Source organism: Globicephala melas, chromosome 1 (genome assembly GCF_963455315.2).
Source record: "Globicephala melas chromosome 1, mGloMel1.2, whole genome shotgun sequence".
Lineage (NCBI taxonomy): Eukaryota > Metazoa > Chordata > Mammalia > Artiodactyla > Delphinidae > Globicephala > Globicephala melas.
In genome coordinates this window covers 29,562,354-29,577,407 of record NC_083314.1, presented here as the reverse complement: position 1 = coordinate 29,577,407, position 15,054 = coordinate 29,562,354, and the positions used below count along the sequence as shown (strand labels likewise).

The following is a 15,054-nucleotide window of genomic DNA, read 5'->3' as shown; positions in this document are numbered from 1 at the left end:
TTATGCCTTCTGTTCTTGGAACACCCTTCTACCATTTACCCACATGGCTTGCTACCTTACGTCCCTCTGGTCTGTGCCCAGATGTCTTTCTATTAATGAGGCCTTCTCTGCGCTCCCTAACCCTTGTCCTTTGACTTATCCCCACCAGTTTCCTTACTTGGTCTTTACCCATTTTTCTTCCCTCTTAGGCAGTGTATACACACACACACACACACACACACAATTTGTGGGGAAAGAAATCTCAATCTCCTCCTTATGAAGGAAGGATGATGTTACAGATATATTATGATGCAATGAGGACCATATGCATGACACTGGTAACATTATGAGGTCAGGATTTTTACTGAAATGTTTGCCTGTATGAAATGCATTAGACCAAAGTCAGTGTTTCTCCCTGCTAACATCCTAGTGGCAGCAACTCTTATTCCTACCCACAGTATGGGATTTTAAGATCAAAGGAATGAGACCTAGGGCAAAAATTGAGGTAACAGGGAGACATTGTAACAACTGGAAAGTTTTCTAAGTTGGCAATTTACATTGTTATTTCTGGACAGAAATAAAAGATTCCCTATGTCCCTATGGATATCAGGGAAGAAAAACATTTCAACCTTGCACTTCAGGTTAGCAATTTCAGGACAGCCTTGGGAGGGTTTGAAAAATTGGTTGAACGTATAGCAGCCCAGAAAAGAGATGAAAGAGCTGGCTTTTTTATCCAGAAAGAAGGTAAGATCAGTGATCACAGGGCAGTCCAGTTGGGTCCGTTGATTAGACCTGGGAAAAGTTTTAAGCCATCATGGAGAAGCAACATAGCTTAATAGCAAAGACATTGAATGGGGGGCCTCAAGTCCTCATTCTGAATCTGTCCTTGAATAGCTAAGTGGACTTAAGGAAGCTCTTTTCATTTTTCTGAATGTTAGTTGACTCAAGTATAAAATTAGGGGGTTGGATTAAATGACATTTAAGCGTTCTTCTGTGGGATCTACCATTTGATGGCTCACTGATTGCCCTGGGACTCTCAGTAGTGCATAGTGACCATTAGCAAGCCACATGAGCCACCTGCCATCTCTTTACTTAACGATATCAAAGATCATAAAGACTTTTATAAGTAAGGCAAAGTTTTCTACCTTACCATGATTCACTCTCTGGGTCTCTCCCCGCGTCTTTAAGCTAGAATAATTTCAAGCATGAGAAGGTAAGGGAAACAATGAACAATTGTCTGCCAGGATCATTAGCAGCAGATACCAACACAGAACTGAAAGTACAGCTCCATGGTCAAGGTTGAAGGGGAGTGGTGTAGTGTGTAGCTTCAGAGCATTGAGGACAGCAGTGAATAGCAAGGCTTAACAGCAGAATAAAAGGCTAACAGAACAAATCCTGCTGTTGTGAGGAAAGAAGCAGGGCCCACATAACTGCTAAAGGGTCAACATGGCCAGCCTTTTAATATGCCAGGTTGTATAGTCATGAATAAGTGAAACTGTTGACTTTGGGTGTTCAAACCCAAAATGGTATTATTTGAATAGCATTTAAGAATTTACAAGTCACTTTAATAAATATAATTTAATTACTTCTCATAACAATTCTAATAGACAACTACTACCATTATTGCTATATCCCCATTTTATTTGTTAAAAAATGAGAGGTACGGTTAAATCATCTCTCAAGTCATTCAATTCCTAAGTGTTACAGCTGATTCAGACCTTTCAGATATGCTTTTGTTAGATGACAGAGAATTTGGCTGGGCTTTCTAAACTACTCAATAAGCTTTCATTTTTCCCTAGTCAGTTTGTTTTAACTCTCTGTATAACTGATTTTCCAAACCCTTGCCACTTTTTCTGAATCCTCTACAGGAACTCACCTCCATTCAGTCAAGCTTCCAACATCATAAGTGAAAGCAAAGCCAAAAGGCAAGAATTCTCTCAAATTCCCTTTCTTCCACTTCCAAATTACCTGAAGCAGCACCTGTCCTTTCTTCCACTTTCTTCCAGCCCTCTTCCCCTCCAGAGCTATCACCTTGCTGCAACAACTGCAAAACCTCCTTTTCCACTGGCTTTGTCTTCTAAAACTAAAATTCTAAAACTAAAATTAAAACTAAAATTATAACCATGGTCCTGACCTTGACTTTCTTTTCCTTTTAAGCTGTATGTCTTTCCTTTGCTTCTCCACTAAATTTCCCCATAGTGTCACCACTTTGTTTTCAATCAACTCAAGTCTGGCTTCCCTCATCACTTTGCTGAAAAAATGCTTTTTACCTAGGTATTCACCTGCCAAATTCAATAACTTGTTTATATTTTCCAGCTTACTTGGCCATTTTACTACATTAACAGTTAGCTGCCACTGTTTCTAGAAATGTTCTCCTTCAGTGTCTCTCATCACACCACTCTCTTCTTACTTTTTCCTCTTGTAATTCTTTCTTTGCCTCTTTTTTTCTTGAGCTTTGCCTGTGTTGTCTCTCAGTCTTCTAGCAGAGACATCATCTACCTAGTCTCCTAAGTCAGGTGTCTTGGTATAAATTTTGACTATTTTTTGGTATTTCACTCTTGGGTTATTATAGCAGCCTCTTGATATAATGGTCTTCTTGCCAAGAGTTATTCCTTTCTGTATACTTCTGCAGGGAGATTTTCCTTTAAAAATCTGTTTTGAATTGCCACATTTCTGGCTTATTAGCTCACCCTTAAATTCCATATACATTAACTTGGCATCCAGGTCTATTCACAGTCATCCCTTAACCTACCTTTCCAGCTTCAGCTCCTGGAAGTTCCCTTCATGCACCTCTGCCCTAACATGAATCTCTCAGCATTTCCAAGCATGGCAAACTCTTAACGACTCTGATTTTGCACGTGTCATCCCTGCAATGTGTAGTGCATTTCCTCCCATTTTTGTGCCTATAAGCTCTTGCTCATTTTTCAAGACCCAAATCAAATATCACTTCTTCATAAAAACTTCCAAACTTTCCCTAAGCAAAGCCATCCTTAGAACTTTTGACACATTTTATTGACATCACAAGGAATATATCTACTAATCTTAAGCTGCAGAAATTTATATACATGTGAGTATTAAATACCTGCCCATTCTTTCCTGCATTGAACTGTGAGTGTTTTGAAGGTTTTGTAACCCCAGGGTTAGCCCAGGGTCTGAAGCCAGGAAGTATGCCTTAAAGGTGTGCTAAATTAACAAGTTAACCTTGCTTACATTTACAAGCTTGCAATTACAAAGCCACACTGAAAATTTCCTTCTTCTGTAGTATATATGTTTGTATACACACACACACATACATATATATATATTTAGAGAGAGAGAACATATATATATATTATAGACATATAGATATATGTTTTATAATATTTTATATTATAATTATACTATAATGTACTATAGTATAGTTTATATGTATATGTATATATATTAGATTTGATCAAAACTAAGTACTGCTAGATAAATTACCTTTATGACAGGGACTAAACTGAAAGGCTGAGAAGGGAGAAATGTAATCTGAACTTTGATCAGACTGCTAATACTGGCATACATTCATATTCCCTTATAAATACAGGACAATAATGTCTACCTCTCACCATAGGCAGGAAGCTAAGAACTAGAGAGAACATTTCTAATAGAATAGTTGTTTACCTCAAAACTGATACCAAGTACGTTGCAGGATTTCATCTGTACAATATTGTTCTTAAATCTTCTTGTCAATTACCCAATAGGATTAAAATCATCCCAGGAAAGGAAAGTCTTATCATCCTCATCCAGTGGCATTTAGAACGAGACACCTATCTTGTACTAGTTGGTATGAATTTAAAACAGCTAAGCTATTTGGATCTCTCATATGAATATCAAACTTAATATGACCAAGATTGAATGGTTTGTTTTCCCCAATAATTATGGTCCTTATTCATTTGCCCCTGTTTTGGTAAATAGCACCAACATCTGCTGAGTTTTGAAATTAGAAACCTGAGTGTCATTCTAGAACAGGGTTTCTCAACCTTGACACCATTGACATTTGGGGCTGGATAATTCTTTGTTCTGTATATGTGTATGTGTGTGAGGCCGGGGGTGGGGCAGGCTATCCTGTGCATTGCAGAATGTTTAGTGGCATCTCTGGCCTCTACCCACCAGATGTCAGTAGCACCCCATCCCTAGTTGTAACAATCAAAAAATGTCTGCAGACGTTGTCAAATAGCCCTGTGAGAGAGGGAGGGCAAACACTCCGAATGGCAACCATTAGAATAGAACCCAGCCTGTCCTTCAATCACAACTTTGTCCCCAACAACTTCCAAGCTATTAGCAAGTCTTGCAATTCTACTTCCAACCATATCTCACCATCTCAATGCTATCTCTTTGATGCCTATACCACTTATCATCCAGTTGATGACACTTTCAAGAGTGAAAGTGGTGTTATTAATAATTAAGTTGAGGGACTTCCCTGGTGGTCCAGTGGTTAAGACTCCATGCTCCCAATGCAGGGGGCATGGGTTTGATCCCTGGTTAGGGAACTAATATCCCACATGTGGCAGGGCGTGGCCTAAAAATAATAATAATAAGTTGAGAAAGCAGGCATAAATGAGACTTCCATGGCAGCTCAGGTACCATCACCCTCAGTATCATCCTGGCCTAAGCCTCCACATTTGAAACCCGGGTTAAATGCACGAGCCCCTCAGTGATTTTATAGCTTTCACTCTTATCTCCTCACAGCCACCAGTGTCTTTCAAACTCTCTAGTGATATCTCACCATTATGCTTAGAATAAAATACAAACTTCTAACTCTAGCTTGGCCCTCCTTCCTCTCTGATCTCACCTCATGGTACTTTCCCCAGTCCTCACTATACTTCATGTCACTGACCTTCCCAGAATGCACCAAGCACTTTCCTGCATCAGTGTCTTTGTGTTTGTCAGCCTTTGCCTAAAATCCTCTTGTCTACCTTTGTACATGGCTGACTCCTTTTGCTTATCAGGTCTCAGGTTTATTTATTTTTACCTGTCCTTAGAAAGGGATTCTCTCGGGTCCACCCCCACACACCAGCCACTAGATAGTTCTATCACAGCTCCCTATTGGTTTCCTTTTGAGCACTTATCTCACTCTATACTTAATGATTCTCAAGTTGTTACTAAGGTATGGCCTACATACAGTAAAGCACAGAAAGAGCACTAATCTTAAGTGTATAACTCGATAAATTTGGACATATGTAAACATATGTTGGTAGTTACCAACCAGATCAAGACAGGGAACATTTCTATCATTCCAGAATGTTCTCTCATGCCCTTTTACACAGATAACCACTAATCCAAACGTTGGATTGGATTTATCTCTAGTAATTAGTCTTGCCTGTCACAATCTGTAAATATTTTGTTCACTTGTTGATTTTCTGTTTCTCCCACTAGAATGTAAACTACAGAGGAAGGGGTCTTGTCTATCTAGTTTTCCATTCTAAGACCACTGTCTAGCTCAGTTCTGACACATAACAGTTCCTTAATGCATATTTGTGTCTAACTCCTTCTGGTCCTGAGACTCAATAGCTATACCCCAGTGAATCACAAAATTTTTCAAAATCAATATTCAGTCAATGGTGTGGTTTGTGTGCATGTCTGTTTACAGTGTCAAAGAATCAATCAACAATTGTTCTTTGTAGTGATTTTAATTTTGCCCATATAATAGATGGGAAAGTGGAAAGTCAGAGATATTAAGTTACTAGTGTGGCTCACAAAAAATCAATAATTGACAAAGCTAGAGTCCAGATTTTTTTTACTCTGTCTAGCGTATGGCAGCATGGCAGCTAGTGATAAAAAGTCAGGCAAAGTCGGATATTATCCAAAGCTTTAGGAAATTTGACATTAATAAAAATTATTTCAAGGGGAGAGATTTTAGAAGAGATAGATAGTGCAAAAGAGATTGGAGCCTTTCAAAGATTACAGTACAACTGCAAATGGTAAAGAGAAAGATGGAAGGTACCCAAACAATGACGGTAGATACGAAGAACTTTATTGAATGGGCTCTGCATTGAAAGGATCTAGATGAAGTGTGGAAAATGATGAATTACAAGGGTGTAGGGTCAGGAGAATCCTAGGAACCAAGGAACCTGCAGGTATGTTCTTACCATACCACTTCCAGTAACAATACCTTTGCTGAGACCTAAGAGGGAGTAAGGGGCAAGTGAAGGCTCAGGGTCTTTGGGAGTCCTGTTGAAAACTGGTATGGAGACCTGTCTTTCATGGGTTGAATGAATTCACCTATCTTTCCCTTAATATGTATCAGAACTCTATTATGATCTGAAGTCTCTCATCATTTACTCCTGCTCCCATTCTTCCTTTTTCATAGGAGTTTCCCCCCAATAAATCTCTTGCAATTCTGCATCTGTCTTGGGGTCTGCTTCTTAGAAAATCCAAAATGAAACACCCTTACTTTACATCATATGTAAAAATATGCTGAGATGAATTAAAGACATCATGTAAAAAATAAAATAATAAAATTTTGGCAAGAAAAACAAACAAAAAAAAAATTGCTCTTTGCTCACTTCTATCTTCCACTCAAGATTAGCTCTAGCAAACACTCCTGTTAGTAAAACTTTTTCCCAATAGGAAAGAAGTAATTCACTTTCTTATCTTTGTATTCCTGAACAAAATGCCTAAAATAATTGAGACAAAATCTATGGAGGAGATACTAAACACCAAAGTAAAATATTTTCTTCTAAGTAATATTCTAGCCAAGAGCCTAGTTATGTTCCCATGAAAAGATCTTTAAACTTTAGAAGAATATGGTTTTTATAGGTTGAAATAATGAAATAGATTAGAAAATGGGAAAAAAGCAGCTGAAAAATGCAATATATTTCTTTGAATTTTATGACAATGTTCTTGTATTTTGTTACAATGCAGATGCAATTGATTATGACAAGTTTTATGCAACCGTACAGGAACTCTTTGGTCCAGAAGTGAAGAATCAAGATGTGAAATGCTTTTACAGGAAACTCTGCAACAACCCTGATGCGTCTATAGACTGGTGTGAGGTAGTCATTTTTCATGTTTGTAATATGAACTCCAGGTATTATTTTTCTTTTTTCAGCAAAAATAATTAAAGTGTTGCTCCCATAGGGGTTAAACCCACAGTGTGTGTGTGGCACATTTAAATGCCTATACCCATAAAGGTATGGCACTGCCCATAATTAAAAGAGAGTAAGGCAGACAGATGTTTGACCTTCATTACATTCTAAATGAGGTATTCTTTTTCAGTAGTGGCAGTTTATACAAATTTCAGTGTATCCATATTTTTAAGGGAAGAAAAAGGCTGAGGTTGACCAACTAATATTTCCTTAGTCATTTTCTGATTGGTACAGCATTGACTCCTTAGATATCACTCTGGTGTTGTTGGAAGAACATATAGAAGCACGTTTGGTTGCAAAGTAATCTATGAACTATGGAAAAGGGGAGGGAAAGCCTCCAGTCCTCATTTAAACTCACAGAAGACTACATTCTATAGATTTGTTTCTAAATCTAAAGGATTTGAGGTAACTTACAATTGAAAAAATTGCACACTGAATACAGAGTAATCAAAATGATTTTTAAATTATCTGGCTCTCTCTGAAAAATCAGTAGATATAGTAGGCAAAAGAAAAAGCAAGGATTTATTGGATTTGACTATCACATTTAAGGAGCTGGTAAATATGTATAAATAGAACTTTGAATCCAAGATATAGAAAAGATACATCTCAACTATATACAGGGCCATCACAAAATTGACCATGGGGAAAGCTAAAAGTAACATGTCAATAAATTCCAATATAATAAAATTATAAACCAATAATAAATGATAGCTCAAATCATCAAAACCAAGCAGACACACAAATTCATCAATTAATTTTGGGAAGAAAATTGCAAACAAAAAATGTTTCTATTAAGGCTTTAAAGAACATGTAATTCCCACATTGAAACTGAGAAAGACCCTGTGGGACCTTCCCGGTGACAGAATCCTCTGTGTCCCTGCTAATTGTTGATTGGGAAAAGCAGCTGTAGAAATACACCATGACCTCCTAGGCCCTCCATGTAGAACAAAGAATAGGCCTTAGCAGTTAATGTTTGGGGAAGCAAAGAATGCAGAAACAAAGATAGGAGATTCAGGCAGGAGAGTAGCCATAACTTAAGGAGTTATGGCTGTAACTTAAACAGTTAAACATAATAACTCAGTCACAAAGACTCCTAGTTCTGTTTCAAAGGTAAAGATAAGTCTGAAGCACATTCCTAAATTGTTCTGAAGATACTAAACCCCCCACCAGGTCAATTGTAAGTTAACCAGAAGTTACTTGCATCATTATGCCTCTAGCATGCAGCCCCCAGACTGGTTAGAACCAGAAAACTGAAAATTGAGATTCCAAGACATCAGCTAATCAGGGAATTGAGCACAAGCTGATCACACACCATGATTCTCTGCATCTGACTTATTTCACTTAGCATATTATCCTCAAGGTCCAGCCATGCTGTTGTAAACAGCAGGATTTCCTTTTATCTAAATTTAGCAACTTCAAGAAAGCATTTGACAAAATTCAACATCCATTCATGATAGAAATTCTTACCAAAGTGGGTATAGAGGAAACATATCTCAACATAATAAAAGCCATTTATGACAAACCCATAGCCAATATAATACTCAATGATGGAAAGCTGAAACCTTCCCACTAAAATCTGGAACAAGACAAGAATGCCCACTCTCACCACTTCCATTCAACATAGTATTGGAAGTCCTTGCCACAGCAATCATACAAGAAAAAGAAATGGAATGTATCCAAATTGGAAGAGAGGAGGTAAAAATTGTTACTATATGCAGATGACATGATACTATATAAAGAAAATCCTAAGGACTCCACACAAAAACTACTAGATCTAATAAATGAATTCAACAAAGAAGCAGGATACAAGATTAACATTCAGAAATTGGTTGCATCTCTTTACACTAACAATGAAAGATCAGAAAGGGAATGTGAAAAAATAATACCTTTTAAAATTGCACCAAAAAATAAATAAATTAATTAAATACCTGGGAATAAACCTGATCAAGGAGGTGAAAGACTTGGTGAAAGTCTTTCAGGTGAAAGACACTGAGAACTATAAAACATTAATAAAGGAAATTAAAGATGATTCAAAGTAGAAAGATATCCCATGTCCTTGGATTGGAAGAATTAATATTGTTAAAATGGCAATACTACCCAAAGCAATCTACAGATTTAATGCAATCCCTATCAAATTACCATGACATTTTTCACAGAACTAGAGCAAATAATATTAAACCTTATATGGAACCACAAAGGACCCAGAATTGCCAAAGCAGTCCTGAGGGGGGGAAAAAAATTGTGGGAGGCATAACTCTCCCAGACTTCAGACAATACTACAAAGCTACAGTAATCAAAACAGTGTGGTGTTGGCACAAAAACAGACATACAGGTCAATGAAACAGAATGGAGAGCCCAGAAATAAACCCACACACCCATGGTCAGTTAATCTTTGACAAAGGAGGCAAGAATGTACAATATGAAAAAGACAGTCTTTTCAGCGAGTGGTGCTTGAAAGTTGGACACCTGCATATAAATCAACAAAGTTAGAACACACCCTCATACCATGCACAAAAATAAACTATGGCTTAAAGACTTAAACATAAGACATGAAATCATAAAACTCCTAGAAGAGAGGATAGGCAATATATTCTCTGACATAAATTGTACTAACAATTTCTTAGGTCAATCTCCCAAGGAAATATAAATAAAAACAAAAGTAAACAAGTGGGACCTAATCACACTAGCAAGCTTTTGCACAGTGAAGGAAACCATAAAAAAAAAAGAAAAGAAAAGACAACCTATGGAATGGGAGAAAATATTTGCAAAAGATGCAACCAACAAGGGCTTAATCTCCAAAATATACAGTTCATACAACTGAACAACAACAAATAGATATTTCTCCAAAGAAGACATACAGGTGGCCAGTAAGCACATGAAAAGTTGCTCAACATCATTAGTTATTAGAGAAATGCAAATCAAAACTATGAGATACCACCTCACACTGGTCAGAATGGCCATCATTTAAAAAATCTATAAATAACAAATGTCGGAGAGGGTGTGGAGAAAAGGGAACCCTCCTACAATGTTGGTAGGAATGTAAGTTAGTGTAGCCACTGTGGAAAACAGTATGGAGGTTTCTCAAAAAACTAAAAATAGAACCACCATATGATCCAGAAATCCCACTCCTGGGCATATACCCAGATAAAATTATACCCACCCCTATGTTCATAGCAACACTATTCACAATAGCCAAGACATGGAAACAACCTAAATGCCCATCAGCAGATGAACGGATAAAGAAGATGTGGTGTATATGTGTACAATGGAATACTACTCAACCATAAAAAAGAATGAAATAATGCCATTTGCAGCAACATGAATGCAAGTAGAGATTATCATACTAAGTGAAGTAAGTCAGAAAGGGAAAGACAAATACCATATAATATCACTTATATGTGGAATCTAAAATATGGCACAAATGAACCTATCTACGAAACAGAAACAGACTCACAGACATAGAGAACAGACCTGTGGTTGCCAAGGGGGAGCAGGGAGGGGAGGGAAGGACTGGGAGTTTGGGGTTAGTAGATGCAAACTATTACATTTAGAATAGATGGACAATGAGGTCCTACTGTATAGCACAGGGAACTACACCCAATCTTCTCCGATAAAACATAATGGAAAAGAATATTAAAAAAAAGTATATATGTGTAAAACTGAGTCACTTTGCTGTACAGCAGAAATTAGCACAACATTGTAAATCAACTATACTTCAATTTAAAAAATAGAGAAAAAGAAGAAACACTTATTATCTCACAAGTGCCATAGATCAGGAGTCTGGGCACAGCTTAATTGGGTCCTCTTCTCAGGGTCTCACAAGGCTGCAATCAAGGTATTCTCATTTAGAGGCTTGACTAGAGGAAAATCTGTTTCCAAGCTAATTCAGAGAGTTGGCAGAATTCAGTTACTTGTGTTTGTATGACTGAAGGACTCATCTCTTTATTGGCTGGAAACTGGAGACTGGAAGATGCCCTCATGTCCTAGAGGCTGTCTGCAGTTCTCTGCCACATAGCCCTCTACATAGACAGTTCACAAATTTGCTTCCTCAAGGCTGGCAGTAGAATCTCTATCTCCATAGTCCATGAAGACAGTCTTAAATAATATAATTATGAGAGAAACAGCCCATTTCATTTGCTTTATTCTTTTGGTTAAAAGCAAGTCACAGGTTCTATGCATACTCAAGGGATGGAGATGATACAAAGGTGTGACTCATTGTATGTGTGTGGTGAGGAGTCACATTAGGATGTGTTCACCAGAGAGACTTAATAGGAATATATTTAATCAAGGATCATATTTAATAGTGAAATACTAGAAACACTCCCATTAAAGTCAAGAACAAGAAAAGGATGCCTATTATCACCACTAGTCTTCAACATTTTATTGGCGGTTGTAAGTAAAGAAAAAAAAGTGATATGTAATAATCTATGAAAAAATACAAAATTGTCATTATTTGTGTATGAAGTCTACTAGGCATATACAAGAGAATCACATTGTTAGCTATTAGAAGTAAGATGAAAGTTCAAGAGAATTCAATGAAGATAAACATGCAAGAATCAGTAACTTTCATAAACGTCAGCAATAACCCTTACAACACACATATAAAGCTAACAGGAAAAAAAGATTCATTTGCAAGAGAAACAAATAGCAGAAAATATTATGGGATAAATCTATTAAGGAATGTATAAGGTTATGACATTTTACTGAAGGAATAAGAGAAAATCTGGAAAATAATTGGGAGACTCAATTTGTAAAGAAAAAAATGGCCCGCAAATTAACTTATAGATTTAATAGAATTCCTCAGGGATTGGCCAAAATAGCAGAGTAGGAAGGTTCTGAGCTTACCTCATTCGATGTGCACATCAAAATTACAACTATTTAAAGAGAAGCTACTGATGTCTTTTGCTGAAGACTAGCAGAAAAAATCTTCTACAACTAAAGATATAAAGAAGAAACAACAAGATGGATAGGAGGAGTGGAGTCATGGGATAGTCAAAACCCATACCCCTGGGCAGGTGACCCAGAAATGGGAGAATAATCATAATTGCAGAGGTTCTCCCCAAGGAGCAAGGGGTCCAAACCCCACAGTGAACACCCCATCCAGGGGTCCTTCACCAGGATGATGAGCCCCCAGAATATTTGCCTTTGAAGGTCAGTGGGGCTTACTTTCAGGAGAGCCAGAGGACTGTGGGAAATAAAGACTCCACTCATAAAGGACACACGTAAAATCTCACACACTATGGGACCCTGGACAGAAGCAGTAATGTGAAAAGAGCACGGGTCATAACCACTTGCTGATTTGGGAGAGCCTCCCAGAGAGGCAAGTTGCAGCTGGGACTCACTGAGGGGACATACACATGGGCAGCAGACAGTTTTGGGATCTCATACCATAATGAAGACACTAGTACTAACAAGTGCCATTTTGGAATCCTTCCTCTAGCTTATCAGCAGGACCTGTCCTGTCCACCAGTCAGTTGGCACAAGTCCTGGGATGCCCCAGGCCAAGCAGCTAGCTGGGAAGGGACCCAGCCCCACCTACCAGCAGGTCAGCTGCCATAAGACCCCCTGAGATGTCAGCTGCCCCAGGACTCAGTCCCTCTCATCAGAGGGCCCAAGACATGGTCTCACCCACCAGTTGGATAGCACTCGCCCCAGGACCCCTGGGACCCCACAGCCAGCCATCGGACCCAGCCTCACCCACCAGTGGGTGAACACAAACTCTGGGAGTCCCAGGCCTCTCAGCCAGAGACCCCAGGACCCAGCTCTGTCAACCAATGGGTCAGCACTAGACCCAGGGCCGAATCTCACCCACCAGCGGGCAGACACCAAGCCTGGGACCCCCTGGGCCACAGCCCAACCCACAAGTAGGTGAATGCCAACCCCAGGACCACTAAGTCCTTACAGCCAGGCAGAGAGGACCCAGCTACCCACCAGCAGCTGGCAGCCTCTACACAAGGCAGGGCCTGGCAACCAACTGCACTGGGAGCCAGCCACAGTAGACAGCCTGTCACAACAGAATGACCCATGCCACCCACGTAGAGGGTACCCCTGGAGCATATACTCTGATGATCAGAGAGGAATGTGCTATTGGTCCTCATAGGATATTTCCTACATAAGTCCACTTCTCCAAAACTGGGAAATATAACCAACCTACAAAATACATAGAAATAAAAACAGAGCAAAATGAGGCAACAGAGGAATATGTTCCAGACAAAGGAACAAGATAAAATCTGAGAAGAACTAAGTGAAGTGGAAATAATATATCCAATAAAAAGTTCAAGGTAGGGCTTCCCTGGTGGTGCAGTGGTTGAGAGTCCGCCTGCCGATGCAAGGGGACACGGGTTCGTGCCCCGGTCCGGGAAGATCCCACATGCCATGGAGCGGCTGGACCCGTGAGCCATGGCTGCTGAGCCTGCACGTTCAGAGCCTGTGTTCTGCAATGGGAGAGGCCACAACAGTGAGAGGCCCGCGTACCGCAAACAAACAAAAAAAAAAAGTTCAAGGTAATGATCACAATGATAATCAAAGAACTTGGGAGAACATTGGATGAACAGAGTGAGAAGTTTAACAAAGAGTTAGAATATACAAAGGACAAAATAGAGATGAAAAACACAACAATTAGAATTAAAAATACACTAAAAGGTATCAACAGTAGAGTAGATGATACAGAGGAATGTTCAGCAAACTGAAAGAGTAGTAGAAATCATTCAAGCTGAAAGGGAAAAAGAAAAAAGAATTTAAAAAAATAACAGTTTAAGAGACTTCTGAGACATCAAGTATACTAACATTTGCATTATTGGGGTCCCAAAAGGAGAAGAGAGAAATAGGCAGAGAACATATGTGAAGACATAATAGCTGAAAACGTTCCTAACCTGGGGAAGGAAACAGACATCCAGGTCTAGGAAGCATAGAGAGTCCCAAACAGGATCAACCCAAAGAGGACCACACCAAAACACACTGTAATTAAAATGGCAAAAATTAAAGATTAAGAGAGAATATTAAAAGCAGCAAAGGAAAAGCAAAAAGTTACCCACAAGGCCACTCCCAGGAGGCTATCAGCTGACTTTTCAGCAGAAGCTCTGCAGGCCAGAAGGGAATGACACAACATATTTAAAGTGATGAAGGGAAAAACCTACAAACAAGAATACTCTACCCAGCAAGGCTATTATTCAGCTTTGAAGGTGAGAAAAAAGACAAGCAATAGCTAAAAACTTTCAGCACCACAAAACCAGCTTTACAAGGAATATTAAAGGGACTTCTCTAAGTAGAAAGGAAAGGGCACAACTAGGAATATGAAAATTACAAAAGGAAAAAATCTCATTGGAAAAGGCAAATATGCAGCAAAAGTACTAGATCAACCACTTATAAAGGTAACAGAAAGGTTAAAAGACAAAAATAGTAAAATCATCTCTATACACAATAAGTAATTAAGTGATACTCAAAACAAAAGTATGTAAAATAGGATGCCAAAAGCAGTAAACTTGGGAGGGGGAGTAAAAATGCAGGGTTGTTAAAATGTGTTCAAACTTAAGAGATCAATAACTTAAAATAATAACATATCTGTCTAGCTATCTGGATATATAGATTGCTACATATAAACCTCATGTGGTTTGGTTAACCACAAACCAAAAATCTATAATCGATACATGCACAAAAAAGATAAAGTAATTCAAAGATAATGTTAAAGGAGTCATCAAATCACAAGAGATCAAAAAAAAAAGGAACGGAACCAAAACCCCTACAAAACAACCCCCAAACAATGAACAAAATGGCAATAAGTACATATCTATCAATAATTACTTTAAATATAAGTATTTATATTTATAAAGTATAAAATGTAAAAAAATAAGTGTATTTTATATTTATTTATAAATACTCCAATCAAAAGATATAGAATTGATACAAAAACAAGACCAAAATATATGCTGCTTACAAGGGACTCACTTCATATCTAAAGATACAC

General features: G+C 38.3%; 1 protein-coding gene across 1 annotated transcript in view; it reads left to right on the top strand.

Annotated features, from left to right (window-relative positions):
• The first annotated feature begins 578 nt into the window (after nt 1–578).
• The window catches only part of WDR64 (WD repeat domain 64), a 149,822-nt gene continuing 135,346 nt past the window's right edge, over nt 579–15,054 (top strand). The window contains exons 1-2 of the mRNA XM_030868587.2: nt 579–723; nt 6,868–6,998. Coding sequence (XP_030724447.2) covers nt 579–723; nt 6,868–6,998 — 276 coding nt within the window. The remainder of the gene's footprint in view (nt 724–6,867; nt 6,999–15,054) is intronic.